This window comes from Triturus cristatus, chromosome 2_1 (genome assembly GCF_964204655.1).
Source record: "Triturus cristatus chromosome 2_1, aTriCri1.1, whole genome shotgun sequence".
In the NCBI taxonomy this organism is placed as follows: Eukaryota; Metazoa; Chordata; class Amphibia; order Caudata; family Salamandridae; genus Triturus; species Triturus cristatus.
Window position 1 is genome coordinate 11,527,574 of NC_140581.1, and position 26,264 is coordinate 11,553,837.

The following is a 26,264-nucleotide window of genomic DNA, read 5'->3' on the forward strand; positions in this document are numbered from 1 at the left end:
CGGAGCTGCCCCAGTTATAGGGCTGGTGCCCTTTGATGTCCGGACCCTCGCACTTGGAGGTCGGAGGGCCCGGGATGAAGGTGTCCAGACACCCAGCAGGGGGTGGAGCCAGTGCCTGGGGGAGCTGGGGGCGATCGGCACCTGGCGAGGGAGAGCCTTTGACACCTCGTTCTCCCATTGACCTGCCAAGTGATCCGCTCACCTCCTGGGTGGATGGTGGTGCCGGGATGTCGGGGCCGGCCAGGCCCGGGGTTGGGGTCGGGGTGAGGCCACGCGGCCGCGTGGTGCAGGGCCCAAGATGGAGGCTTGACCCGGCCGGGGAAGCCGGTGGGGCTGGACCCCGTGATGAGTAGTGGTCCGAGGGCAGAAGATCCGTCGGGGGACGGGGTACAGGTGCTTGTCGCGGGGGTATGCCTGGTAGGCCGGAGCTCGGGCCCTGTCGTGCGGGGAGGGAGCAAGCCCTCTGTGTGGCCTGTCCAACATGCGTCCCCCCCAGCTGAAGGCGGGGAGAGTCACCCATCTCCTTGGGGACTCTCTTCGTCGAGGCGGAAAAAGCGGGACAGGCCATCCGCGTTGGCGTGGTCTTGGCCTGGTCGGTGCTCCACGGTGAAGTCCATTCCCTGCAGGGAAATGGACCAGCGCAAGAGTTTTGGGTTCTCCCCCCGCATCTGCATCAGCCATTGCAGGGGTCGATGGTCGGTTTGTACCCGGAAGTGGGTACCGAAGAGATAGGGTCGGAGCTTTTTGAGGGCCCACACTACTGCAAAGGCCTCCCTCTCGATGGTGCTCCAACGCTGTTCTCGGGCCAGGAGACGTCGACTGATGAAGGCCACCGGCTGGTCGTGACCTTCGGGGTTCAACTGAGAGAGGACGGCCCCGATGCCGTGGTCGGAGGCGTCGGTCTGCACCACAAATTCCCGACTGTAATCGGGGGCCTGGAGCACAGGGGCGGTGCACAGGGCGGCCTTCAGCTTCTCGAAGGCCGCTTGACAATCAGGAGTCCAGTCAATCCGCTTCGGTTGGTTCTTGGACGTGAGACCCGTGAGGGGCCCCACGATGCTGCCGTAGTCCTTCACGAACCGCCTGTAGTAGCCGGTAAGCCCCAAGAAGGCTCGGACCTCGGTCTGGGTGACGGGGGGCTGCCAGGACTGGATGGCCGCAATCTTAAGTTGTAGGGGGGCCACCAGCCCGCTCCCCACTTGGTGCCCAAGGTAGGTCACAGACCCTTGGCCAATTTGGCACTTGCCGGCCTTAATGGTGAGGCCGGCCCGCTGGAGGGCTTGTAGGACCTCTTGGAGGTGACGGAGGTGGTCGGACCAGTGGCGGCTGTATACAGCGATATCGTCCAGGTAGGCAGCGCTGAACTCTTCGAGCCCCGCCAAGACCTGGTTCACAAGGCGTTGAAACGTGGCGGGGGCATTCTTCATGCCAAAGGGCATGACCTTGAATTGATAGTGGCCATCGGGGGTAGAGAAGGCTGACCGCTCCTGAGCCCTGGGTGTGAGGCCGATCTGCCAGTAGCCCGCTGTTAGGTCGAAGATACTAAGGTAGCGGGCGGCCCCCAGCCGGTCGATCAGTTCGTCTGCTCGGGGGATGGGATGAGCGTCGGTCCGGGTGACATCGTTCAAGCCCCGGTAGTCGACGCAGAATCTCAGTTCAGGTGCGGTGCCGGGGGCAGCGGCTTTGGGAACCAATACAACCGGACTGGCCCAGGGACTGTCCGAGGGCTCGATGACCCCGATCGTGAGCATCTTGGCCACTTCCTCTTGTATGCAGGCCCGTACCCGATCTGGTACGCGGTAGGCCCGGTGTCGGACAGGGGGACTGTCCCCGGTGTCTACGTCGTGCAAACACCAAGGGGTGACCCCGGGGGTGAGGGAGAAAAGGGCAGCGAACTGCAGCAGGAGGTTCCGGCAGTCCTGGCGTTGCTCCGAAGTGAGGGCGTCAGAGAGCCGGACCCCGTCCACGGAGCCGTCATTCTCCTGAGTCTTCAGAAGATCCGGGAGGGGTTCGGAGTCTTCCTCTGCCCCACTGTCCGTAGCCATCAGGAGGCTGAGTTCTGAGCGCACAAAGTGTGGTTTGAGTCGGTTGGTGTGGAGGACCCGAAGGGGGTTCCGGGAGGTCCCCATGTCGATGAGGTAAGTGACGGGGCTTTTGCGCTCGACCACTTTGAAGGGCCCCGTCCACTTATCTTGCAAGGCACATGGTTCGGTGGGGGACATCACCCATACCTGCTGACCAGGCTCGAATTCAACGGAGGAGGCGTTGTGATCATACCACCTCTTCATGTCCTCCTGGCTGGCCTCGAGGTTCGCCTTGGCCATCTCCCTGAAGCGCCGGGTCTGGTTTCGTAGGGCCAGGATGTATTTGAAGACGTCTGGAGGGGTTGTTAGGGGGGCCATCTCCCAACCTTCCTTGACTAGGCTGAGGGGCCCTCGCACAGGGTGCCCGTACAGGAGTTCGAAAGGGCTAAAACCGAGGGACTTCTGGGGAACTTCCCGGTAGGCGAAGAGGAGGCACGGGAGTAGTACATCCCACTGGCGACGGAGGGGCTCTTCCAATCCCCCAATCATCCCCTTGAGAGTGCGGTTAAAACGCTCCACTAGTCCGTTCCCTTGGGGGTGATAGGGGGTCGTGAATCTGTAGGTGACCCCGCATTGTTGCCAGAGGGACTTCATGTATTTGGATATGAAATTTGTGCCTCGGTCGCGGACGACTTCTCTGGGGAAGCCTACCCGGGAGAAGATCCCCATTAGGGCCCGGCCAACCACCGGAGCTGTCACGGTCCGTAGGGGCACCGCCTCGGGGTAGCGGGTGGCATGGTCCACTAGCACTAAGATGAACCTGTGTCCTTGTGCCGTGCGGGGGTCCAGAGGCCCCACAATGTCTATCCCCACCCTCTCGAACGGGGTGGTGACCACAGGGAAGGGTTGCAGAGGGGCTTTCAGCTTCCGACCACTCTTCCCGCTGGCTTGGCATGTGGGGCAAGATCGGCAGTGGTTCAGGACGTCATTCCTCATTTTTGGCCAGTAAAAGTGAGTCACTAGGCGACTGTACGTTTTGTCCTGGCCCAGGTGTCCAGCCAGGGGGACATCGTGGGCTAAGTTGAGCAGAAAGTCTCTGAAGCGGAGAGGTACCACCAGAACTCGACCGGCCCCCAGCTCGGCGATTCTTTGCTCGCTGTAGAGCAGGTCGTTATCCCAGTAGACCCAGTGAGTTCCGGTGGCGTCCCCTGCGTTTTGGGCGCTGGCTTGTTGGCGGAGTCCCTCGAGGGAGGGACAGGTCTTTTGTTCCTGGCGGAACTGTTCTTGGGTGGGCCCCCCTTCCTGACGCCACTGAGCCAGATCCGGAAGGTCCTGGGGTTGCGCGTCCTCTTCGGTCGTCGGGTCCGGGAGGCCGGCCTCGCCGTTGCCCTCTACTGGGGCAACCGGGGGCGGAGGTGCTGGCCATTCGGGTTCTTCTGATCGGGGGGCGGCACGGGCGGCCATGGACCGGGTGGTTATGCAGGCCCAGTCCGGGAGGCCCAGCATCCCCAGGTGCTCTCTTCTCTCGACGGTGGCCCACGGGGAACTCTCGAGATCATTCCCCAGGAGGCAGTCCACGGGGGCATCATCCCGGACCGTCACTTTCAGCAGGCCGGAGACCCCTCCCCATTCGAATGGGACGCAGGCCATTTTACACATACTCTCAGAGTTATCTGCCGAGCGGACGGGGCAGAGAATGTTCGGCAGGATCTGCTCGGGCTTCACCAGGTGACAGCGGACGGCCGTCACACTGGCGCCGGTGTCACGCAGGGCCTCGGCCCTCTGTCCATTGATGGTCACCCACTGACCGTATTTCCTGGTGTTGGCGGGTAGGGGAGCCCGCGGGACCATGTCTCTTCCCCCTAAGCATGCCAGGACCATGGCGGCCGGTTCCCACCCTTGCTGGGCCGGCTCATACTCTTCGGGTTCCTCCGATAATCGCTCTTCCCCCAGGGCGGCGGCCGCTACCTGGCGGGGCTTGGGTGTTTGGTTTAGCGGGCAGCTCGGGTCATTGGCGTAGTGGCCTAGTCGCTGGCACCGGTGGCACGTGACGTTGGCTTGGAACCCGGGCCGCAACGGGGGGTTGCCCCGGCCGGCCGGAGGCGGGGTGCTGGCCACGGGTGTTGCTGGCAAGGCGTCTCTCCCTCGACCCTGGCCCCCTCCTCCTCCCCGAGGACGGTGCTGGCCTTGGCTGCTTCTGTTCTGGTCGTGTGGCCCTTTCCGGCCCACTCGGGTGCTTTCCCATCGGTCAGCTTCGGCGGCGAGCTGTCGGGGGTCAGTCAGCTTACTGTCGAGGAGGTGCTGCCTGAGCTCGACGAAACAGTTGTTTGACAGGTGCTCCCATACCATAAGGTTGAAGAGTTGTTCGTAGGTGGTGACCTGACTCCCCTTGATCCAACCCTCGAAGGCACGGCTGAAATAGTTCACGTATTCTACCCAAGTTGTACCTGGGATCCGGGTGCAATCTCTGAACCTCTGGCGGTACATCTCGGGTGTGAGGCCGTAGCGGGTGAGGAGGGCAGCCTTCATGTGGTCGTAGGACGACATTTGGTGATCTGGGAGCTGCAGTAGGGCATCGCGACCCTCGTTGATAAACCTCCCCCAAAGTCCGGCTCCCCAATCACTCCGGTCGATCCGGTGGGAGGTCATGGCGATCTCATAGGCTTTAAACCATTGCTGTATGTCGTCTTCTCGGACATATTCGCGGACAACATCCTTGGGGATATGGACTTTTTTCTCAATTGGCCCCGGGGTGTGTGGTCGCTCAGGCACCCCCAGTTCCTTATTCTGTTTTCGCAGTTCTATCTCCGCTAGTCGGCGCTCGTGCTCGAGCGTTATTTTTTTCTCCTCCAGCTCTCTCTGTCTCTGCTTCTCTTCTCGTTCATCTCGGAGCCGCATGTGCTCGAGGTTGAGTTTCTGTTCAGCTAACTTGAGTTCCCCATCCATCTTGAGTCGTGCCATCTCCAACTCGTGTAATCTGATTCTGTCTCTTTCTCGGATCTCCTCCTGTGAGAGGCCCGTTCCCCGCTCCTCGGGAGCCGTGGCGTTCCCCTCTGGTGTGATGCTGTTTTGGTCTGGTGTGACGCTGCTTTGGTCGGAGGATCCTGCGACCCCAGTTTCTGTCCATGACTCAAGGGCGCGCTTTAGATCATCCTTGGTACTTAGGCCGGTGGTAGCAATGCCAAGTTCTATGCAAAATTGTCTCAGTTCGCGGTGGTTGTATTCTTCTAATTTCTCCATTTGGAATTTCTCGGTGGGGCTGCTATCTTTGGTCGACATCGTGTTTTTGTCGTGGGGTGAGCTACTCTCTGTACGATTACGCGTTGATTCGGATCGCGCCGCTGGCCACCAATGTTAGAAAAGGTAGACGGACCGGGAGGGTCGGCCGGGGTCAGGAGGAGAGGTCTCCGGGGAGAACCGTCTCCAGCGCTCGTACAGACAAGTAACTTCCCCCCCACAGACAGATACCACACACGGAGAAGGTTCAGTGTTCTTTATAAGCACTTATTAAGGTACGGTTGAATGGTACAAGGAGGTCTGGACTCAGGGGTCCCCTCGATTCGAGTCTCGCAAGGTAGGAAAGGGGGTAGCGGGACAGTCTGTTTACCAGTCAGGTAGTTCGGATGAGATGATGCTCACAATCCTCGAGCTTGATGGTTTAGGTGGTACGGGCCGCGGCAGCGCCAGCAGGTCCCGGTGATGATGGTCGATGTACGGTCCGCGGCAGCGCCAGCAGGTCCCGGTGAAGATGGTTGTTACAACGGGCCGCGGCAGCGCCAGCAGGTCCCAGGAAGATGGTCGATGTACGGTCCGCGGCAGCGCCAGCAGGTCCCGGTGAAGATGGTTGTTACAACGGGCCGCGGCAGCGCCAGCAGGTCCCAGGAAGATGGTCGATGTACGGTCCGCGGCAGCGCCAGCAGGTCCCGGTGAAGATGGTTGTTACAACGGGCCGCGGCAGCGCCAGCAGGTCCCAGGAAGATGGAGATTGCAGAAGGCCGCGGCAGCGCCAGCAGGCAGAACGATGGATCACAAGAGCGGGCTACGGCAGCGCCAGTAGACCGTCAAGGCTGAGTTCACTCGGTGTCTCTCGACTCCAGGATACAACTGCTTTCCTGCTCCGGAGCTGCCCCAGTTATAGGGCTGGTGCCCTTTGATGTCCGGACCCTCGCACTTGGAGGTCGGAGGGCCCGGGATGAAGGTGTCCAGACACCCAGCAGGGGGTGGAGCCAGTGCCTGGGGGAGCTGGGGGCGATCGGCACCTGGCGAGGGAGAGCCTTTGACACCTCGTTCTCCCATTGACCTGCCAAGTGATCCGCTCACCTCCTGGGTGGATGGTGGTGCCGGGATGTCGGGGCCGGCCAGGCCCGGGGTTGGGGTCGGGGTGAGGCCACGCGGCCGCGTGGTGCAGGGCCCAAGATGGAGGCTTGACCCGGCCGGGGAAGCCGGTGGGGCTGGACCCCGTGATGAGTAGTGGTCCGAGGGCAGAAGATCCGTCGGGGGACGGGGTACAGGTGCTTGTCGCGGGGGTATGCCTGGTGGGCCGGAGCTCGGGCCCTGTCGTGCGGGGAGGGAGCAAGCCCTCTGTGTGGCCTGTCCAACAACACCACACACTGTCCTCTTCACGCCATACTCAGCCCTGCTCACTACCAAGGTACAGGACTGCCAGACTGTGCCATGTCACTGGGATACTCGGTTTTCAGTACTGGCTTTTTTATGATAAATCAGTCAATTCTGGCAATTGTACTTCTGGTTCCGTTTAATTAAACCAATTTGATGAACGAATGTGACACCGACTTGTAAAATAAAGATATAGGACTGTTTCGAGGCGTCATTGAGTGGTCTGGTAGTTCTACACACCGCCTACAACAAACATTTCCATGCACAGTGAGGCTGACAGTGTCACCTGTCAGGCTTGAAGCTAGTCGGGCTGGGGCAGAGTCAGTCTCATGTCAGGCAGTGGGGCCTTCTTAGAGATGCGATAACAGAAATAACTGCGGATTTCGGAAGAAATGTTTAATCAGCAGAAATTGGAGGATTTGGTTAGCACCACCCCCAGTCAGAGCTCGTTTCTTACAGATCGTTCTGGCTGGTTAAGGGTCAGCCTCATGCCACACGGGGTATGAAATGCCAGTCGGGCTGTGGAGGAGTCAGCTACACACAGCAGGCCGCCCCCTGCCGGCCTTTCAGAGACTGCCGCCTCGCAAGGACCATATCCCAGCTGCTGGCGGGAGAGGCCAGTCCGTCTCGGCGCCCCAGGGCATCTCTCCAGAGGGCGCCTTGATGCAGCAGCGCTATTTTTCTCAAACTGGAGTCCACAGCATTTTACTTCAGCAACAACAGTGCGCATATTCTAGCGTCACACGCAGCTGTTTGTTTTTAAGAGAGTACAATTGAATTTCTTGCACATTGGAAGACTTGATCTGCTATATGCAAACTATTTACACTGGGAAATAATGGAAGATGAACTCACAGACCCTAAATCAGGGCGCTGTCAGCAAGGAATGCAAACTACCGCCGCGAGTTCAACCGACGAGAGGAATTCACAAACAAACACAGCAAAGTATACAGGAGGGCAAGTGCAGTGATCAGGGCTGCCCCATCTTGGAACGCAGAGGCATGTATATGACGAGCCAAAGCCATTCCGGAAGGAAAACATGCGAAACAGTATCAAACATTTCACAACCTCCCCTACGCACATACCGCATTGAAGACTGATGTATTGTAAGTGGCAGGACCACTGAAAGAAGGGCTGTCGTTATGTTGTGATTTCTATACGCTACACATATTTTTGCGTGGCCTGTGGAGAATGTGAACACAGCCACATCAGAAGCTGAGCAGCAATGCTGTCCTGATGACGGTGTTGGTAATCTTTTTGGGGCATATTATCAAGAAACAGAGTTAAAATTATCGCCGCTCTAGCGGCAGAAAACTGCCGCTAAAGCGGCGATAATGGGCTTGAAAATATGGTCTATGGAATTCCAATTAAAGCCCATGTTAGATGTCGTTCACATCTAACATGGGCTTCAATTGGAATTCCATAGAGCATATTATCAAGCCCATTATCGCCGTTTTAGCGGCAGTTTTCTGCCGCTAAAGCAGCGATAATTTTATCGCCTGGCTTGATAATATGCCCCTTAGGCTTCTATTGGAATTCTCCAGGGCATATTATCAAGCCCATTATCGCCGCTTTTACGGCAGTTTTCTGCTGCTAAAGTGGCGATAATTTTATCGCCTGTCTTGATAATATGCCCCAAATGCTTCTTAGGACTTGTGCCCTGCCTTCATCCCTTTTCATCCCAAACCTTCTGGTGCAAGTCTGGGATGACACGGGCCGTGTGCACACGAGAGCCAAGGCCAGCCTTGGGCGCTCCAGCGACACATACTCCCTTCACCTCCTGTAAAATTTCTGCAGTCAGAGCGTCGTCTGCCTGATCTCTGATTCATCCTCGGTCCAGTGCACGAGGACAATCATGAGCACACGCACCCCATCACCGGTTGGCCCGTCCATGGCTCCAGTCTCACGACAGCCGTCACGGATAGTCACGGGACAGCTCAGAAGTATGCTAGGCGCTCCCTCAAGCAGCGGGAGAAGGGGCTTTGGGATGGGGCGATGGGGGAGATGGGGGGGCAGGGCGGATCAAAAAATCACATTAGTGGAAACAGGCGGGCGGTGCGAGGGCTGACTTTGAAGGCCCAATAGTTCAAGGAGTGTGAGATCTGGGCTGTGGGCCTATTTCCACTAATCACAACAATGCCCAATCTAATGCAGCCAGTGAAGCTTGCGCCCCCTTGTGGGTGAATGCCCCATCTAATGCAGCCAGTGAAGCTTGCGCCCCCTTGTGGGTGAATGCCCCATCTAATGCAGCCAGTGAAGCTTGCGCCCCCTTGTGGGTGAATGCCCCATCTAATGCAGCCAGTGAAGCTTGCGTCCCCTTGTGGGTGAATGCCCCATCTAATGCAGCCAGTGAAGCTTGTACCCCCTTGTGGGTGAATGCCCCATCTAATGCAACCAGTGAAGTTGGCGCCCCCTTTTGGGTGAATGCTCCATCTAATGCAGCCAGTGAAGCTTGCGCCCCCCTGTGGGTGAATGCCCCATCTAATGCAGCCAGTGAAGCTTGCATCCCCTTGCGGGTGAATGCCCCATCTAATGCAGCCAGTGAAGCTTGTGCCCCCTTGTGGGTGAATGCCCCATCTAATGCAGCCAGTGAAGTTGGCGCCCCCTTTTGGGTGCATGCACATCTAATGCAGCCAGTGAAGCTTGCGCTCCCTTGTGGGTGAATGCCCCATCTAATGCAGCCGGTGAAGCTTACGCCCCCTTGTGGGTGAATGCCCCATCTAATGCAGCCAGTGAAGCTTGCGCCCCCTTGTGGGTGCATGCCCCATCTAATGCAGCCAGTGAAGCTTGCGCCCCCTTGTGGCTGCATGCCCATCTAATGCAGCCAGTGAAGCTTATGCCCCCTGAGGGTGAATGCCCCATCTAATGCAGCCAGTGAAGCTTGCGCCCCCTGAGGGTGAATGCCCCATCTAATGCAGCCAGTGAAGCTTGCGCCCCCTGAGGGTGCATGCCCCATCTAATGCAGCCAGTGAAGCTTGCACCCCCTGAGGGTGCACCTTTTACACAATCCAGGCTTTAGCATCACGTGCCCCGGCATATAGCAGAGAGGCCCCATTAGTTGGTCCACGGGCAAGAGTTAAATGTGGAGAGCCCTTCGTCGGCGTTGACACAGTGGAGGGTAGCCCACGGCGTCACCGGGGGCCGGGCCACCCGGTGGCTGCAGCATGTAAGGCCTCGCAAGGCGAGAGATCAGCCTCTTTCTCCCTTCGCTGCGCACCGGGATTGATCAGACCGCGGGGCAGATTTACAAGCCCCTTGCGCCACTTTTGCGTCATTTTTAACATGGGAAAAGTGGCGCAAGAGGCTTGTAAATAAGCCCCCGCATTAGCACGAGGCCCGCAGTGTGTGCCCATGGGAGGAAGCAGCATAAAGGTGGGACGGTGGATGGAGGGGCAAGGGGGGGGGCGATCATTGGCTAGCCATGGTGGCGATGTGTTTTATAAAGCAGTTATGGCTCCGTAGTTGTTACGACAGAAAACAATATATGTATAACAATGTATTCTGCTTTTCTCTTTGTTTCATATCGGGAGCACCTGGCGGAGACGGCGGCAGCACGGCTCGGGTATCAGGAGGAGGTTGGCCAGCAGGCGGCACGAGGCAAGGCAAGAGGCACTGAGGACCGTCATGGTGCTGGGACACATGGTGTGAGGCACCGAGGTCACGTATGGTATCAGTAGGTTTGCTATGTGCAGAATCCCTGTATAGCACCATCAGATTGCAGGAAGTGACATCACAGGAAGTGACGTCACAGGAAGTGACATCACTGCAGGACACGTTCCTTTACCCAAGGATTAGCAAACTAACTGCTACCAGCCTAACCAGGCGTAATATTCCATGTGCAGCACATTTCCAAGATTGCTTTAGCTGCCGGGTGGTTAACACATTTGATGGAAAGATCTGTTTTTGTCTAGTCCTAGTTTTGACTTAAAGTAGCATACAGGGTTAATGCACCTCCTGCAAAGCGTATCATGTAACATGCAGACGGCCGAGTTTATTTTATGTAGATACGCAAGTAAGTGGGTTACGGCTTTGAGCACAGAGTCCCTTTTGTTACGCGCAGTTGCATAGTAATCCTTCTAGTACAGCAGAGTGAGCTCTGAAGGATGACATGTGACTCCTACACCCGGTAACCCTCACTGTCTTATGTAGCACATCATGTGCAATGATTTACAAACTTGTGTGATTCATTGTCAGTATAATGTGTATATTTGCTGTAAAGTGATCTGACCCTATGTTGGGATGAATAGCGCTGTAAAACAAATAAAAAAATACCGGCGATTAAAGAGTTATGTTGCACTGGGACAGAGTGACGCATCTGACATTCTTACAGTGCATGAGTATCTCTTATATATGAGGTCCCAGTAAAGTCGAAATCTGTGCCTCTCTTCTGCGCCTTCGAAGTGTTGCCAAGCTGCTGCTTTGGTTTCCCTTCCTCTGCATTTACATCTAGGTGTGAGGCTACTCAGACAAAGAAGGCAAATGGGCCCTTAAATTCGGCCTTTGTTATGGCCCAGCTGGAGTCTCAAATGACAAAACCCTTGTTAGACCTGGCACCTTGGCGTGAGTTTCCCTTCCACTTTTTGATGGTGTGCCTCGACTGTTTTGCTGGTGTTGTCCGCTCAGGGCACTGCGCCACGGCTAATCCGTGCCGCAGTGCAAGTGCTCCCTAAGTAAAGTGTACCTGTAATTGATGTCCATGATTGGGTTATTGGATTCACTGTCAGTCCCCAGTAAAGTGCACCAGGGGTGCCAGGGCTTGTGAATGCCAATGCTGCTGGTGGGCTTGCAGCGCTGGTTGCGCCACCCACGGAAGCGGCCTTGTAAAGTGTGTCTAGGGTCTGCCACCGCAGACCCTGTGCGCGGTCCCGGACCGTCGCGCTGACTGCGCAAGTGCCCCCACTTGCCAGTCCCTAAACCTTCCCTTACCTACATATTAGCCACCCCTCTGGTAGGCCCAAGGGCAGGGTGCATTGTAGGCATAAGGTAGGACATGCCCTGATGTGGGTGGCATGTCTTAGTAGTGAATTACAGCCCTTTCCGTTCTTCACTATTGAAGGCTACCTGCTCTCCATAGGCCAGAATGGGCTGCCGGGATCACGCCAACGCTGTGACCCCAGTGGACTCAGAGAGCATGGTAGAAGTGTCAAGTTTAGTATGCCTGAACTCAGGATGATAAAATACTTCTTGTAGTCAAGTTTATTTTAGTATCCTGGGTTTGTAAATACTACTTTTAGAAAGTTAGTATTTACTGACCTGACCATCTCAGTCCGCCTCTGCTGTATGTGTGTGTGTTCTGCCCAGCAACAGTAAGGAGCAGGGTTGGGGAATCCCCAGAGACAGGTTGGCTGCCAGGTGGTGGGTAGAGAGATTACACCTGGATGGGTGGGAGGAGTACACCTTGACTCTTGAATAGACCTGTGCTCTGCCACCACAAAGCCGGCGCCACCCCCTGTGGGGCGGCTGATGTCTCTGCCCTGCTGCTGAAAGGAAAGAGCAGAGTCACCATAACAAAGTGCTCCAGAACTGGACTGAGCCAGGCCTAGGCCCCCTGGCGCTAAAGAACAAAAGAATCATGGTATAAAAGTAGGAGCCTGGCTCCTAAGAAATCAGAATCCTGTTTACCACAAAGAACCTCTGCCCGACTAGAAGGAGAAGAAGACGCCGGAGGAGCTGGCCTGCTGCTTGCCTTGCTGAGAGAGGAGAGGAAGAGACTTACTGAAAAGACTTTGCTACTTTGTGCTTGAACATTCTCCAAGGGCTTGATCTGAGCTTGCCCCCTGAACTGAACCCCAGGAACAGTGGGTTCTTTGTGCTTCTTGCTCGTCCTCCAATTCGAGCCGTGTGTGCATCCCGCTGGAAAAGAGACTGCGCCCCTCATCGCCCCTCCTAGGGCCGTGACACCCAGAAGCTCGCCTGCCTCAATCCCGTGAGAGCCCCGCTCCGTCCCGAGCCGCTCTCTGTCCCCGGGCCAGGCCGCCTGCATCCCTGTCACCGCCTGCCATTGGAGTGCGCTGAACGTGCTATCACCCCTCCTGCCGGAAGCCGTCCGACGACTGTGATCTACGCCGGGTCATCCAGCTGCACTGACCGTGCCCTGCGACCCCGCTTCGCTATCCCCGGACATCTCAGGCCGCGCCGCCCCCGCTGTGGAGACCCTCCTGCACCGCCGTGCTAAAGGGTCGCTGGCCGCGCCTGCCTACGTGCCCACACCTGCTGATTGAGGACCCAAGAACACTTCCCAAGCTGAGAGTCGCACCGACCGGTGCCGACTCTCCCCATCACGAAAGAAGCTCCAGTATCGGGCTCGGGGCCCGCAACGCCTTATTTCCCCGTTCGCTGGAACCGATCTCTGTGAGTACTGGTACTACAAGTAAAGAGACTACGAACTATCCATTTGAAACCACGAACCAAGAACATTTGCCTGCTGTATAATCTGGTGGCCTAGCGAAAACGTTATTGGTCTTGTGATAAGTCTGTTGAGATATATATACCTTATTTTTACATAAAGAATCGTATTTTTATATATATCCAAGTCTGGTGTCCGTTTCTGGGGGGATTGATGTATTTACTGTGTGTATGATTGTAAGTGCTTAACCAACAACGCCTGAGGAATCGCCTTGGCTGCTCACGCCACGCACCTAGAGGGTGAGCAAGGGTCATTCGCGAGGGGTTATCCTGCGCCCTGACGTGGAGGAGAGGGTTCCTGCTTGACACAAGGGCAACCTTGCGCCAACCAGAGATCCCCGACTCTAACATTGTTGGCAGCGGTTGGGATTTCGGATTTGCACTTGTAATTTGCATACAGTGAATTATTAATCACCAGATAGAGAGAGCAGACCAAGTAACGCAGCCACAGGTTTTCATTTTTGGAACTTTGTTGAGACATCTGCCATTACTGCAACCATGCCTGGCTCACACTCCGCTGGAAGAGCACTCTCTGTGATTTCTGGAATAGATGAGGTGGATTGGGAGAGACTGGAAGGCTACACGACGGAGCAATTGAAAGGCTACAGTGTAAAATTCAGAGTTCCCCATGCTGGCTTCAGGAAGAAGAACCAGTACCTCAAGGCGTTGAGAGCCTGGAAGGAGTCACGAGACCCACGGAATGCGGGGGACATCGTTCCACCCGACAACCTTGAGGAGCCCAGCAGAGTCCGGTCGCCAGAGGAGCTGGCAGACAGGGCAGCCGACAGGGCGCATGCAATGGAGATGGCAAAGTTGGCAGGACAAATGGAAATGGAAAAGCAGAAGTTGGCCCTGGAGGCACAACAACGCCAAATGGATCATGATATCAGATTGAAGGAGTTGGAGCTGAAGGCGAAAAGTTTGGACACCGCTCCTTCTGGTGGCAGCACTCCACCAGCGCAGGTAGAGTCCAAGGTGTACATCCCCAAAGATGTAGTAAAGGAGTATTTTAGAAAGGATGACATAGGGCAGTGGTTTAGAGCCTACGAGGTGGCCATGTCCTCACACCGGGTCCCTGAGAAAGACTGGGGAGCGGGGTTGTGGGGAAGGTTCCTTGCGGAAGGGCGGGACACACTGTTAGATTTGCCCTTAGAAGTCCAGACCTCATACCCCCATATGAAGGAAGCTTTAATGACCAGGTATGGGTTAACTCCTGAGCTATATAGACAGAGGTTCAGGGAGACCAAGAAGATCCCTGAGAGTACGTATGTGGAATATGTGACCTTTTTCTGCAGAGCGCTGGATGGTTGGGTGAAGGGTAGCAAAGTGAGTGATTATCAAGGGCTGCTTGACTTAATTGCATGGGAGCACTTGTCCAGTCAATGTTTTCCTGAGCTACGCCAGCACCTGATTGATAGCAAGTTGTCCAACCCGAGGAAGCTTGCTGAGGAGGCGGACCGCTGGCTCAGCACCAGGGTCCACAAGGGTCAAGTGGGAGACTCCGCCAAAGGTGGGCAGGGTCCCCAGCAGAAGAGTGGGGGGGACAAGGGTAAACAGAAGGGGTTCCAAAAAGGCCCCCAAAGTAACTCCCAAGGGAACCAGCAGAAGGGTTCTCAGCCTCCCCCACCCCCGCAGCAGAACGGGGCCCCGACAGGTAGACCTGTTCCAAAGGGGCCCTTCAATTGTTATAAGTGTGGTGATCCGGGTCACATTGCCTCTGATCCTAAGTGTCGCCTGTTTGGTAAGACCGCACCCACTGGTGCTCCCCCCCGGCAAGTAGCTAGTGTTAACTTTGGGGAGGAAGTAGCAGTCCAGGAGGGTGGGGGTCCCGGGCAGATGACCCTAGTCTCGCTAGGAGACAGTGAGATGGTCCCTGTAACCTACCTGCCCTCTAACACTAAGAAATATGGGCAGGTGGTGACCATCAATGGAAGGAAGGTGGAGGCTCTTAGAGATACAGGAGCCAGCGTGACCTCGGTGAGGCAACACCTGGTGTCTCAAGAGCAGATTGTACCCAATGCCTACTGTAGGGTTGTCAATGCTGACAACGTAGAGAGTCGTTGTCCAATGGCTCAAGTTCCCTTTGAGTGGGGGGAGGTCTCTGGTACTCTACAAGTCGCTGTGAGAACTGACATGCCTGTAGATTGTCTGCTAGGAAACGACCTGGAGAGCTCCCCTTGGGAAAAGGTGGAGAAGACCACGCATCTGAGGATGGTGGGTCTACCCGACTGGGCGTGCGTGACCACCCGGTCCATGGCAGCCAGTAGGGGTGTTGAGAGGGTCCTGGAGCCTGAGGGAGAGGTCCAGGAACCGGCCTTAGGGAGAAGGCGCAGGAGGCGCGGGAAACCGGCCCCCGAAGTTCCCACGGCCCAGGAGGAAGTAGACCCTGAGGGGGATGCTCTGGAGCCTACCGGGGAACAGATTGCCGAACTGGGAGATCTGCCTGAGCTGACCCATTGGCAGCAAGAAGGAGGTCCCTCCAGGGAGGAATTCTGCAGGGAGCAGAAAGAATGCCCTTCTCTCGTGGGTATGCGGCAGCAGGCTGCAGACCAGGCCAATGGTGTTCAGGCCAAAACACACTACGTGTACTGGGAGAGTGACCTCCTGTATTCCGAGCCTAAGGCTGCTGAACCTGGGTCAGCCCGTGTGCTGGTGGTACCCCAGAAGTTCAGAACCTTCCTACTGGGGCTGGCTCACGATGTGCCGTTAGCAGGACATTTGGGGATGGACAAGACCTATGACAGGCTTGTCACCCACTTTTACTGGCCCCAAATGCATAAGAATTCAGATTCCTACTGCAGAACCTGTCAGACTTGCCAGGCAAGTGGTAAGAGCGGAGGGAAGCACAAGGCTCCTCTGCAACCTTTCCCTGTGGTCGGTACGCCATTCCAACGAGTGGGTATTGATATTGTGGGGCCTCTGGATCCCAAGACAGCCCTGGGCAACAGGTTCATCCTGGTCTTGGTGGACCATGCCACCCGGTACCCTGAAGCCATCCCTCTGAGGACAGTGACGGCCCCCGTGGTGGGACGGGCACTGATGGGAATTTTCTCCCGAGTGGGATTCCCTCTAGAGGTGGTGAGCGACAGGGGGACCAATTTCATATCCACGTATATGAAATCCCTGTGGAAGGAGTGTGGGGTAACGTACAAGTTCACCACTCCTTACCATCCCCAAGGAAATGGGTTGGTTGAGAGATTCAACCGAACCCTCAAAGGCATGATCATGGGCCTGGACGGTCCAATGAGGCGTAAGTGGGACGTCCTCTTGCCATGCCTGCTCTTCGCTTACCGAGAGGTGCCACAGAAGTCTCTAGGGTTCAGCCCCTTTGAGCTTCTGTATGGTCACCCGGTAAGAGGACCTCTGAGTTTGGTAAAGGAAGGCTGGGAGCAATCTCCCAGGAAACCTCCCCAGAATGTATATAGTTACATGCTGGCCTTCCGAAACCAGACTCGGCGTTTCAGGCAACTTGCTGAGGCAAATCTGGAAGCCAGCCAGGAGGAGATGAAGCGGTGGTACGACCGGAATGCCACTCTGGTAGAGCTTCAACCTGGACAAAAGGTGTGGGTCTTGGCCCCAGTGGAGCCGTGTGCACTTCAGGATAAGTGGACAGGTCCATTCGAGGTTGTGGAGCGCAAAAGTCCTATCACCTACTTGGTGGACATGCAGACTCCCAGGAACCCTTTGAGGGTCCTACATGTTAACCGCCTTAAGCCCCACTTAGAGAGGACCGAAGTGGGCATGCTGCTGGCCACTGATGATGGAATGGAAGAGGAGACCGAGCCCCTTCCTGACCTCTTAGTGGCCTCTGAGAAAGATGGGTCAGTGGATGGAGTTAACCTCTCACCCACCCTGACGCCCGAACAACAGGAAGACTGCCGCCACTTGCTGGGACAATTTTCCGACCGATTCTCCCTGGTTCCTGGTGTCACAGATTGGTGCGTCCATGATGTGGACACAGGAGACAGCTTACCTGTAAAGCACAAGGCTTACAGGGTAACTGACAGGGTCAGAGCTTGCATTAAGGAGGAGGTCTCCAAAATGCTTGCGCTAGGGGTGGTTGAGTCCTCCAGCAGTCCTTGGTCCAGCCCCGTGGTCTTGGTCCCAAAGGCTGCTGCGCCGGGAGCCACACCTGAACTCCGGTTCTGTGTGGACTACAGAGGACTCAATTCAGTCACGAAGACTGACGCGCACCCCATCCCCAGAGCTGATGAGCTCATTGATCGGCTGGGGGCTGCCCGGTTCCTCAGTACGTTTGATCTAACGTCTGGGTACTGGCAGATCGCCTTGACCGATGGGGCCAAAGAGAGGTCAGCATTCTCTACACCAGATGGGCACTTCCAGTTCCGAGTCATGCCATTTGGGATGAAGAATGCCCCTGCCACCTTCCAGAGGTTGGTCAACCAGGTACTGGTTGGGCTGGATGCGTTCAGTGCCGCCTACCTGGATGACATCGCGGTGTTCAGTGCCACCTGGCCTGAACACCTGCGCCACCTCTGGGAAGTGTTGATGGCGCTGCGCCGAGCAGGCCTCACGATCAAGGCAAGCAAGTGCCAGATCGGGCAGGGTTCCGTGGTGTACTTGGGACACCAAGTGGGGAGTGGCAAGGTGGCACCCTTGCAACCCAAAATTGAGACCATCCTGGCTTGGGAACCCCCCAAGACGCAGACCGCAGTGAGGGCCTTCCTGGGGCTCACTGGGTACTACAGGAGGTTTGTCAAGGGCTATGGAACGATCGTTGCCCCCTTGACAGAGCTGTATTCGAAGAAGCAGCCCAGGAACGTGATTTGGACTGACACCTGTCAGAAAGCTTTCGACACCCTGAAGACGGCCATGTGCACGGCGCCCGTGCTCTTGGCCCCTGACTTCTCCAAGGAATTCCTAGTCCAGACAGACGCTTCAGAGCATGGTGTAGGGGCTGTTCTTTCACAGATGACGGAGGAGGGCTGGGACCAACCCGTAGCCTTCATCAGTAGGAGGTTACTTCCACGGGAAAGTAGGTGGAGTGCAATTGAGCGAGAAGCATTTGCTGTGGTCTGGGCGCTGAAGAAGCTAAGACCCTACTTGTTTGGGTCTCACTTCCGGGTTCAGACGGACCACAGGCCCCTCAGATGGTTGATGCAAATGAGGGGTGAAAACCCGAAGCTGTTGAGGTGGTCCATCTCCCTACAGGGTATGGACTTTACGGTGGAACACCGTCCTGGTACAGATCACGCCAACGCTGACGGTCTGTCCAGGTATTTCCGCCTTAGTGACGAGGAACCCCCTGGGCAAGGGTAGTTCTCCCCACATTTCAGCTGGAGGGGACACGTGTTAGACCTGGCACCTTGGCGTGAGTTTCCCTTCCACTTTTTGATGGTGTGCCTCGACTGTTTTGCTGGTGTTGTCCGCTCAGGGCACTGCGCCACGGCTAATCCGTGCCGCAGTGCAAGTGCTCCCTAAGTAAAGTGTACCTGTAATTGATGTCCATGATTGGGTTATTGGATTCACTGTCAGTCCCCAGTAAAGTGCACCAGGGGTGCCAGGGCTTGTGAATGCCAATGCTGCTGGTGGGCTTGCAGCGCTGGTTGCGCCACCCACGGAAGCGGCCTTGTAAAGTGTGTCTAGGGTCTGCCACCGCAGACCCTGTGCGCGGTCCCGGACCGTCGCGCTGACTGCGCAAGTGCCCCCACTTGCCAGTCCCTAAACCTTCCCTTACCTACATATTAGCCACCCCTCTGGTAGGCCCAAGGGCAGGGTGCATTGTAGGCATAAGGTAGGACATGCCCTGATGTGGGTGGCATGTCTTAGTAGTGAATTACAGCCCTTTCCGTTCTTCACTATTGAAGGCTACCTGCTCTCCATAGGCCAGAATGGGCTGCCGGGATCACGCCAACGCTGTGACCCCAGTGGACTCAGAGAGCATGGTAGAAGTGTCAAGTTTAGTATGCCTGAACTCAGGATGATAAAATACTTCTTGTAGTCAAGTTTATTTTAGTATCCTGGGTTTGTAAATACTACTTTTAGAAAGTTAGTATTTACTGACCTGGCCATCTCAGTCCGCCTCTGCTGTATGTGTGTGTGTTCTGCCCAGCAACAGTAAGGAGCAGGGTTGGGGAATCCCCAGAGACAGGTTGGCTGCCAGGTGGTGGGTAGAGAGATTACACCTGGATGGGTGGGAGGAGTACACCTTGACTCTTGAATAGACCTGTGCTCTGCCACCACAAAGCCGGCGCCACCCCCTGTGGGGCGGCTGATGTCTCTGCCCTGCTGCTGAAAGGAAAGAGCAGAGTCACCATAACAAAGTGCTCCAGAACTGGACTGAGCCAGGCCCAGGCCCCCTGGCGCTAAAGAACAAAAGAATCATGGTATAAAAGTAGGAGCCTGGCTCCTAAGAAATCAGAATCCTGTTTACCACAAAGAACCTCTGCCCGACTAGAAGGAGAAGGAGACGCTGGAGGAGCTGGCCTGCTGCTTGCCTTGCTGAGAGAGGAGAGGAAGAGACTTACTGAAAAGACTTTGCTACTTTGTGCTTGAACATTCTCCAAGGGCTTGATCTGAGCTTGCCCCCTGAACTGAACCCCAGGAACAGTGGGTTCTTTGTGCTTCTTGCTCGTCCTCCAATTCGAGCCGTGTGTGCATCCCGCTGGAAAAGAGACTGCGCCCCTCATCGCCCCTCCTAGGGCCGTGACACCCAGAAGCTCGCCTGCCTCAATCCCGTGAGAGCCCCGCTCCGTCCCGAGCCGCTCTCTGTCCCCGGGCCAGGCCGCCTGCATCCCTGTCACCGCCTGCCATTGGAGTGCGCTGAACGTGCTATCACCCCTCCTGCCGGAAGCCGTCCGACGACTGTGATCTACGCCGGGTCATCCAGCTGCACTGACCGTGCCCTGCGACCCCGCTTCGCTATCCCCGGACATCTCAGGCCGCGCCGCCCCCGCTGTGGAGACCCTCCTGCACCGCCGTGCTAAAGGGTCGCTGGCCGCGCCTGCCTACGTGCCCACACCTGCTGATTGAGGACCCAAGAACACTTCCCAAGCTGAGAGTCGCACCGACCGGTGCCGACTCTCCCCATCACGAAAGAAGCTCCAGTATCGGGCTCGGGGCCCGCAACGCCTTATTTCCCCGTTCGCAGGAACCGATCTCTGTGAGTACTGGTACTACAAGTAAAGAGACTACGAACTATCCATTTGAAACCACGAACCAAGAACATTTGCCTGCTGTATAATCTGGTGGCCTAGCGAAAACGTTATTGGTCTTGTGATAAGTCTGTTGAGATATATATACCTTATTTTTACATAAAGAATCGTATTTTTATATATATCCAAGTCTGGTGTCCGTTTCTGGGGGGATTGATGTATTTACTGTGTGTATGATTGTAAGTGCTTAACCAACAACGCCTGAGGAATCGCCTTGGCTGCTCACGCCACGCACCTAGAGGGTGAGCAAGGGTCATTCGCGAGGGGTTATCCTGCGCCCTGACCGGGAGGAGAGGGTTCCTGCTTGACACAAGGGCAACCTTGCGCCAACCAGAGATCCCCGACTCTAACAACCCTCCTCCCCACCCCCCACCTACATGTTGCTGCTCGGGGAAGCAGATAACGAGCAGACGCTGCTGAATGAATCCCGGGGTCTCAAACTTACACCGGGACGAGTTCAGCTTATTTTAGAGTGGGCTCAACTTCCTGGCAGGGCGGACGGCGTCCACCCTGTGAAAAAAGTGGGTGGACCCCGAGGCTCGAACCCTGGTTTCCAGCACCAAAGTCGGCAATCTAGCCGTCAGACCACATCCCCTCCCCAAACTTAAGCCCCATTTGTAGCCAGGTGTGGTTGCGCTGGGTGAGCCTCCAACAGCCGCCGGTGTTGGCTCTGCGGGGATCCACCCTTGCTCGTGTGCTGGCCTTGAGGCATCCCTACACGAGCTTCAAATATTAGGGTGACACGAAGCGGGCGCTGCAGCAGCATGCGGCCCCCAGGTGAAGTGAGGTCGACGGACCAGTCTTCCCCGGGGGAGTTCGCGCTAGACCGGGACAGGGGGTAGAGTTAGTTTTGGGGGGTGGGGTTTTAGGTTAGGTGATTAAAGGGGGCAGGAGAGGAAGTTCCTCCTCTTCCTGTCCCCAGCGCCTCAGGGTGGGATAAAGGAAGCTTCGTTGTCCACCCTCCCACCCTACTGTTGCAGGTGGAGGAAAAGTGTGAATGTATACAAAGCGTGCCAGTTTAGGACGGGTTGAGAGGTCGTGTTGGCGGTACTTGGGAGGGGGGGGGGGCGCCATGACGGGCATGCTCACCATTCCGGGGAGGGGGATACAGGTGCAAGGTGGGGGTGCGTCATGCAGGAGTGCGATGGCTGGAGCTGATGGAGGAGGTGGGAAGAGAAGTGAGGAAGCGAATGGGATAAGTGAGGAGGTCGCTGGGTGATGCGGGAGTGAGTGATTGGAGTGTGGGAGTGAATGGGATAGGTGAGGAGGTCGCTGGGTGATGCGGGAGTGAATGGAGGGATGAGAGACATGACGTTGTGGATTGTTCGGGGGTTGATTGATGTTGTGTCATATGTTGTTAAACCCTGTCCTAATAAATGGCCTTTTACGCTAAGTAACTGCGTGGAGTGGTTATTGCGCGAAACACCTAGAGCTCTAGGAAGGAAGTGATGGGTGGTTCAATTGAGGTGAGGACACCCTATAACTGCAGTTTGTGTGTTACATGCTGGTTGCTACCCGTGCTGTACTTAGGGTGACCAGGCGTCCCGGATTTGCCCGGACAGTCCCGGTTTTATCCAGCTGTCCTGGCAGAGGTCAGGTAATTAAGCGCACGTCCCGTGTTTTTTTAGAGGTTCGGCTGAAAAGGGTGGGAGGTATTTTTTTTTATGTTTTGCAAAGCAGGGATAGTCTGCAGCTGTTATGAGAAAGCAATTTAATTATCAGGCATGCAACTGGCTTTAAAAATGGCATTTTATGCATTTTCTTACTGCCTTTTCTGTCGTTTTCTGCTAAGGAGCACTGTCATTCTGTTCACTGGGTTGAAGTAAAGTTTTAGGCCTTCTTCTCTTGTTTGGAAATGTCCTATTTTTTTGCTTTAAAATTCTGGTCGTCCTAGCTGTACTCAGAGGAAGAAACTCGCACTGCCAACTTTCACTCGAAGGATCAATCAATTTACCTTCATGGTTAAGAGCGTCTGAGATCTGAAGTTACCAAGTGTTTGTGCACACTGCCATCTAGGGGCCGCACCGGAAACTGAGTTCAGTGCTGCCAGGTTTCAGAGGCAGCAGCTTGCCTGCACCCTTCACACATTCAATGGGGACCACCACTGCTCCCATTCTGGATTGTGGGAGCCAAGGATCAGTTTAAGGGTGTTGGCAGCAGGGCACAAGTCCTAAAAAATGAAGTGGGGGGACGCTGTCACCGGAAGTGACGTCACGACAGGAATCTCATGGGTATTCATATGCCTTTAGATGAAAGGTGGTCTGCACCCTATCTCGCGGAGGCTGCGTTTAATCCCCCCCGCAGTGAATGCAGGTAGACAGACGTTCTGAATGAGCTCTGATCTCGCTCCAGAGAGGCCAAAGTGTGAAGTCCAGCTTTTGGGCAGGGGGGACGGCGTCCACCCAGTAAAAACATGGTAAAATAAGTGGGGGGACTCCGTCCACCTGCGTGGTACCCCGACTCGAGCCCTGGTTGGCAGAGAGGTGGGGAGGCCTCTATTCAGTTACTGGGGGTGGGGGGCACTATTCTGGTAGGGTACGGCAACATGAAGCCGAGTCTGAAGCTGGGGGGGGGGCGGGGGGGGGGGTAAAGATTCAAAGGGGTGGTGTGTCCCGGAGCCCGTCGTGGGGTCTGACCCGGCCACAGGAGCTCAGGCATCGGCAGGGGGTACCTGTTGGCACGTGGGTCAGGCGACAGGCATCGGATGGAAAGGTGCCAGTAAATCAACATGTGTAACAGCTTCTCGAACAGACAACAGACTTAAACTATGGGCTGGATGCGGCATCGGTCAAGCTGGGCATTTATAAAATACAAATGGGTTTGGGACCTTTGAAGATCTACGGAGTACCTGGCTTTCCTAAACATATGTTTTACAAGTACTTACACATTAGAGATTTGGTATGGGGGCGCAGTGACTTAAGAGAACCCGTGAGATCTGACTGACTGACCTATTTGAACTCAAACACAACATTGACTATCAGTTACTCTCTCAAAGCTGGGGTAGTGCCAGACTGAAGTTAGCCTCGAAATGGAGTGAATTCTTGGGGAAGGATATTAGCCCTGTAGATATTAATAATGCATCAGGGACTTTAGACGAGGCAGTATATTCCACTAATGTAAAACTGTTTGTACGCGACACCTCACTCGGAGCGAATACCGGGTGGGCTTCTGCTAATGGATCAACTATGAGTGACGAGGGAAGAGGCGCTGAATGGGGAATGGTTGCTGCAAACAGCCGACACATGTTTGCTGCTTGCCCACACCTGGCTCTTTTCTGGAAGGATGTTGCACAACAGTAGTAGAAGGCTTGGCTATTAATATGCAATTAACGGAAGTAGGGGTTATGCTGGGATATAAGGTCGCGTCCTATTCTGGAGTAAGTATTGCCCGTGCTTGGGTGTCCGAGACGCCGCCGAGGGCCTTGGAATGGTGGCTTATAATAAGAGAAGTATATGAAAGGGAGATGGCTACAGCTAAGAGCTACCGAATCTGGGGGCCTATGGAAAATATGGAACAGTAAAAATGTCATGTACTGTGCTATCTCTTTCTTTCTCAGACGAGTATTAAGTCTATTTTTTCTTTCCTGCCCTCTTTTGCTCTGTATTTGCATGATTGTAGGATGTATAATACCTCCTAACTGATCCTTATTCATATATGTTGAGTATTATCTATATGGATATATGGTTTTCATGTTTACTCCTGTAGAGAAATAAAAACAATCATTTAAAAAAGGATGCTGGCTAGCCACAGCATAGTGCCAGAAGGCGTGCTGATCAATGAACATGAATGCTGACTAGCCACAGCATAGTGCCAGAAGGCGTGCTGATCAATGCACATGAATGTTGGCTAACCACAGAAAAGAGCCGGAAGCTGTGCTGGACAATGCACATGAATGCTGGCTAGCCACAGCACACAGCCAGAAGCTGTGCTGGACAATGCACATGAATGCTGGCTAGCCACAGCACACAGCCGGAAGCTGTGCTGGACAATGCACATGAATGCTGGCTAGCCACAGCACACAGCCAGAAGCTGTGCTGGACAATGCACATGAATGCTGGCTAGCCACAGCACACTGCTAGAAGCTGTGCTGGACAATGCACATGAATGCTGGCTAGCCACAGCACACAGCCAGAAGCTGTGCTGGACAATGCACATGAATGCTGGCTAGCCACAGCACACAGCCAGAAGCTGTGCTGGACAATGCACATGAATGCTGGCTAGCCACAGCACACTGCTAGAAGCTGTGCTGGCCAATGCACATGAATGCTGACTAGCCACAGCACACAGCCAGAAGCTGTGCTGGCCAATGCACATGAATGCTGGCTAGCCACAGCACACTGCTAAAAGCTGTGCTGGACAATGCACAAGGATGTTATCCAACAACAGCATAGAGCCAGAAACAGAGTCAGCTAAAGCACATTGAGGTTGGCTAGCCACAGCATAGATCCAGAAGCAGTGCTGGCCAAAGTCCATGAATGTTATTCCACCGCAGCATAGAGCCAGAAACAGCGCTGACCATGCACCTGGATGATAACCAACCACATAACAGAGCCAGAAATAGTGTTAGCCAAAGCCCATTGATGCACGCACATAGATATCCACTAGCCATAGCATATCCCCAGAAGCAGTGATGGCCAATACACCTTGTTGTTGACTAGCCACAGCATAGAGCCAGAAGTAGGGCTGGCTAATGTACATGGATGGTAGCCAACCACAGCATAGAGCCAGAAGTAGGGCTGGCCACAGTACCTGGAAGTTGGCTAACTAAGACATAGAGCAAGAGGCAGCTCTGGTCACTGCACAAGGATGTTGGCCAACATGTACAGAACGAGGAAAGAACAGATGCCCCAGTGTCATTCCTTGCAAAGATTAGGGTCAACACGCCAAGAACAGGAAGAATATGCAAATCACATCATACGTCACCACAAGCACGGCAGCAAAGACGCCTTCCCTTGTGCTGCAGTGTTTTTATACCTTCACAGTGCCACTTACGTGTATTTTGGGAAGTCCTTAGGATTTCTAGAGGGCGCCTTCACAATCTTTGTTGTGATGAGCATGGCTTCTCCATTTGGTGGCAAGTAGCAGTGCCCTGTGTGCACAATGATGGATGCTGAAAGATAAAGATTAGACACATTAGGAGAAGGGGCAATCATTTGTAGAATGGGAATGGGAAAGGGCTGCACGTCTGCTGGGAGGCAGCTTGTTGGGCTTTGCAGGGTATCCCTCTTCACAAACAGAAGCCAGTTTACAGAAAACAGTCTACAGTGTAATTTAATTTAGGAAACTAATATTTATGGTAACCAGTTTAAAGGTTAAACCTTCAATAACTGATAAAACCCCACTTAATGGGAATTAAAATATAAACACTGACAAACACAGCTTAGACAGCAAGGCTATAATGCGAGAGGTCATGCCTTGTGGTGTACCTCATACTGTGTTAACTCTGCCTCTGATGCTCTCCAGTATTTTGTTTGGGTGGTAAGAGTCCAGTGAGAGAGCTTATGCCTGGTAGACGTCCTCATGACCTTTATTCTGGATATGTTGAAAGACCTTTGAGACGGCATATGCACCTTATGAGTCTGCGCTGGGCACCAGAGGCTTCACACTCACAATGTCAGGCTGCACTAGACAGGTGAAGCTGCATGCGAGTATCTGCAGCTACAGCTGCACATTTTGAGGGTTCATTTAAAGCTATAAATTACCATCATGAGTATCGCTGGAGAGTATCCCATGCATTGCGATGCACATGAGCCTTGCGAGACTTCACCGCTCAGCAGAGCCAGTACATGAGCCTTGCGAGACTTCACCGGGCAGTGGAGACTGTGCATGAGCCTTGCGAGACTTCACCGGGCAGTGGAGCCTGTGCATGAGCCTTGCGAGACTTCACCGGGCAGTGGAGCCTATGCACGAGCCTTGCGAGACTTCACCGGGCAGTGGAGCCTGTGCATGAGCCTTGCGGGACTTCACCGGGCAGTGGAGACTGTGCACGAGCCTTGCGAGACTTTACTGGGCAGTGGAGCCTGTGCATGAGCCTTGCGGGACTTC

At 55.1% G+C, this 26,264-nt stretch overlaps 1 protein-coding gene across 1 annotated transcript in view; it reads right to left on the reverse strand.

Annotated features, from left to right (window-relative positions):
- The window catches only part of LOC146863612 (avidin-related protein 4/5-like), a 136,816-nt gene that overhangs the window by 12,297 nt on the left and 98,255 nt on the right, over positions 1–26,264 (reverse strand). Inside the window, exon 3 of the mRNA XM_085627640.1 lies at positions 25,212–25,329. Coding sequence (XP_085483766.1) covers positions 25,212–25,329 — 118 coding nt within the window. The remainder of the gene's footprint in view (positions 1–25,211; positions 25,330–26,264) is intronic.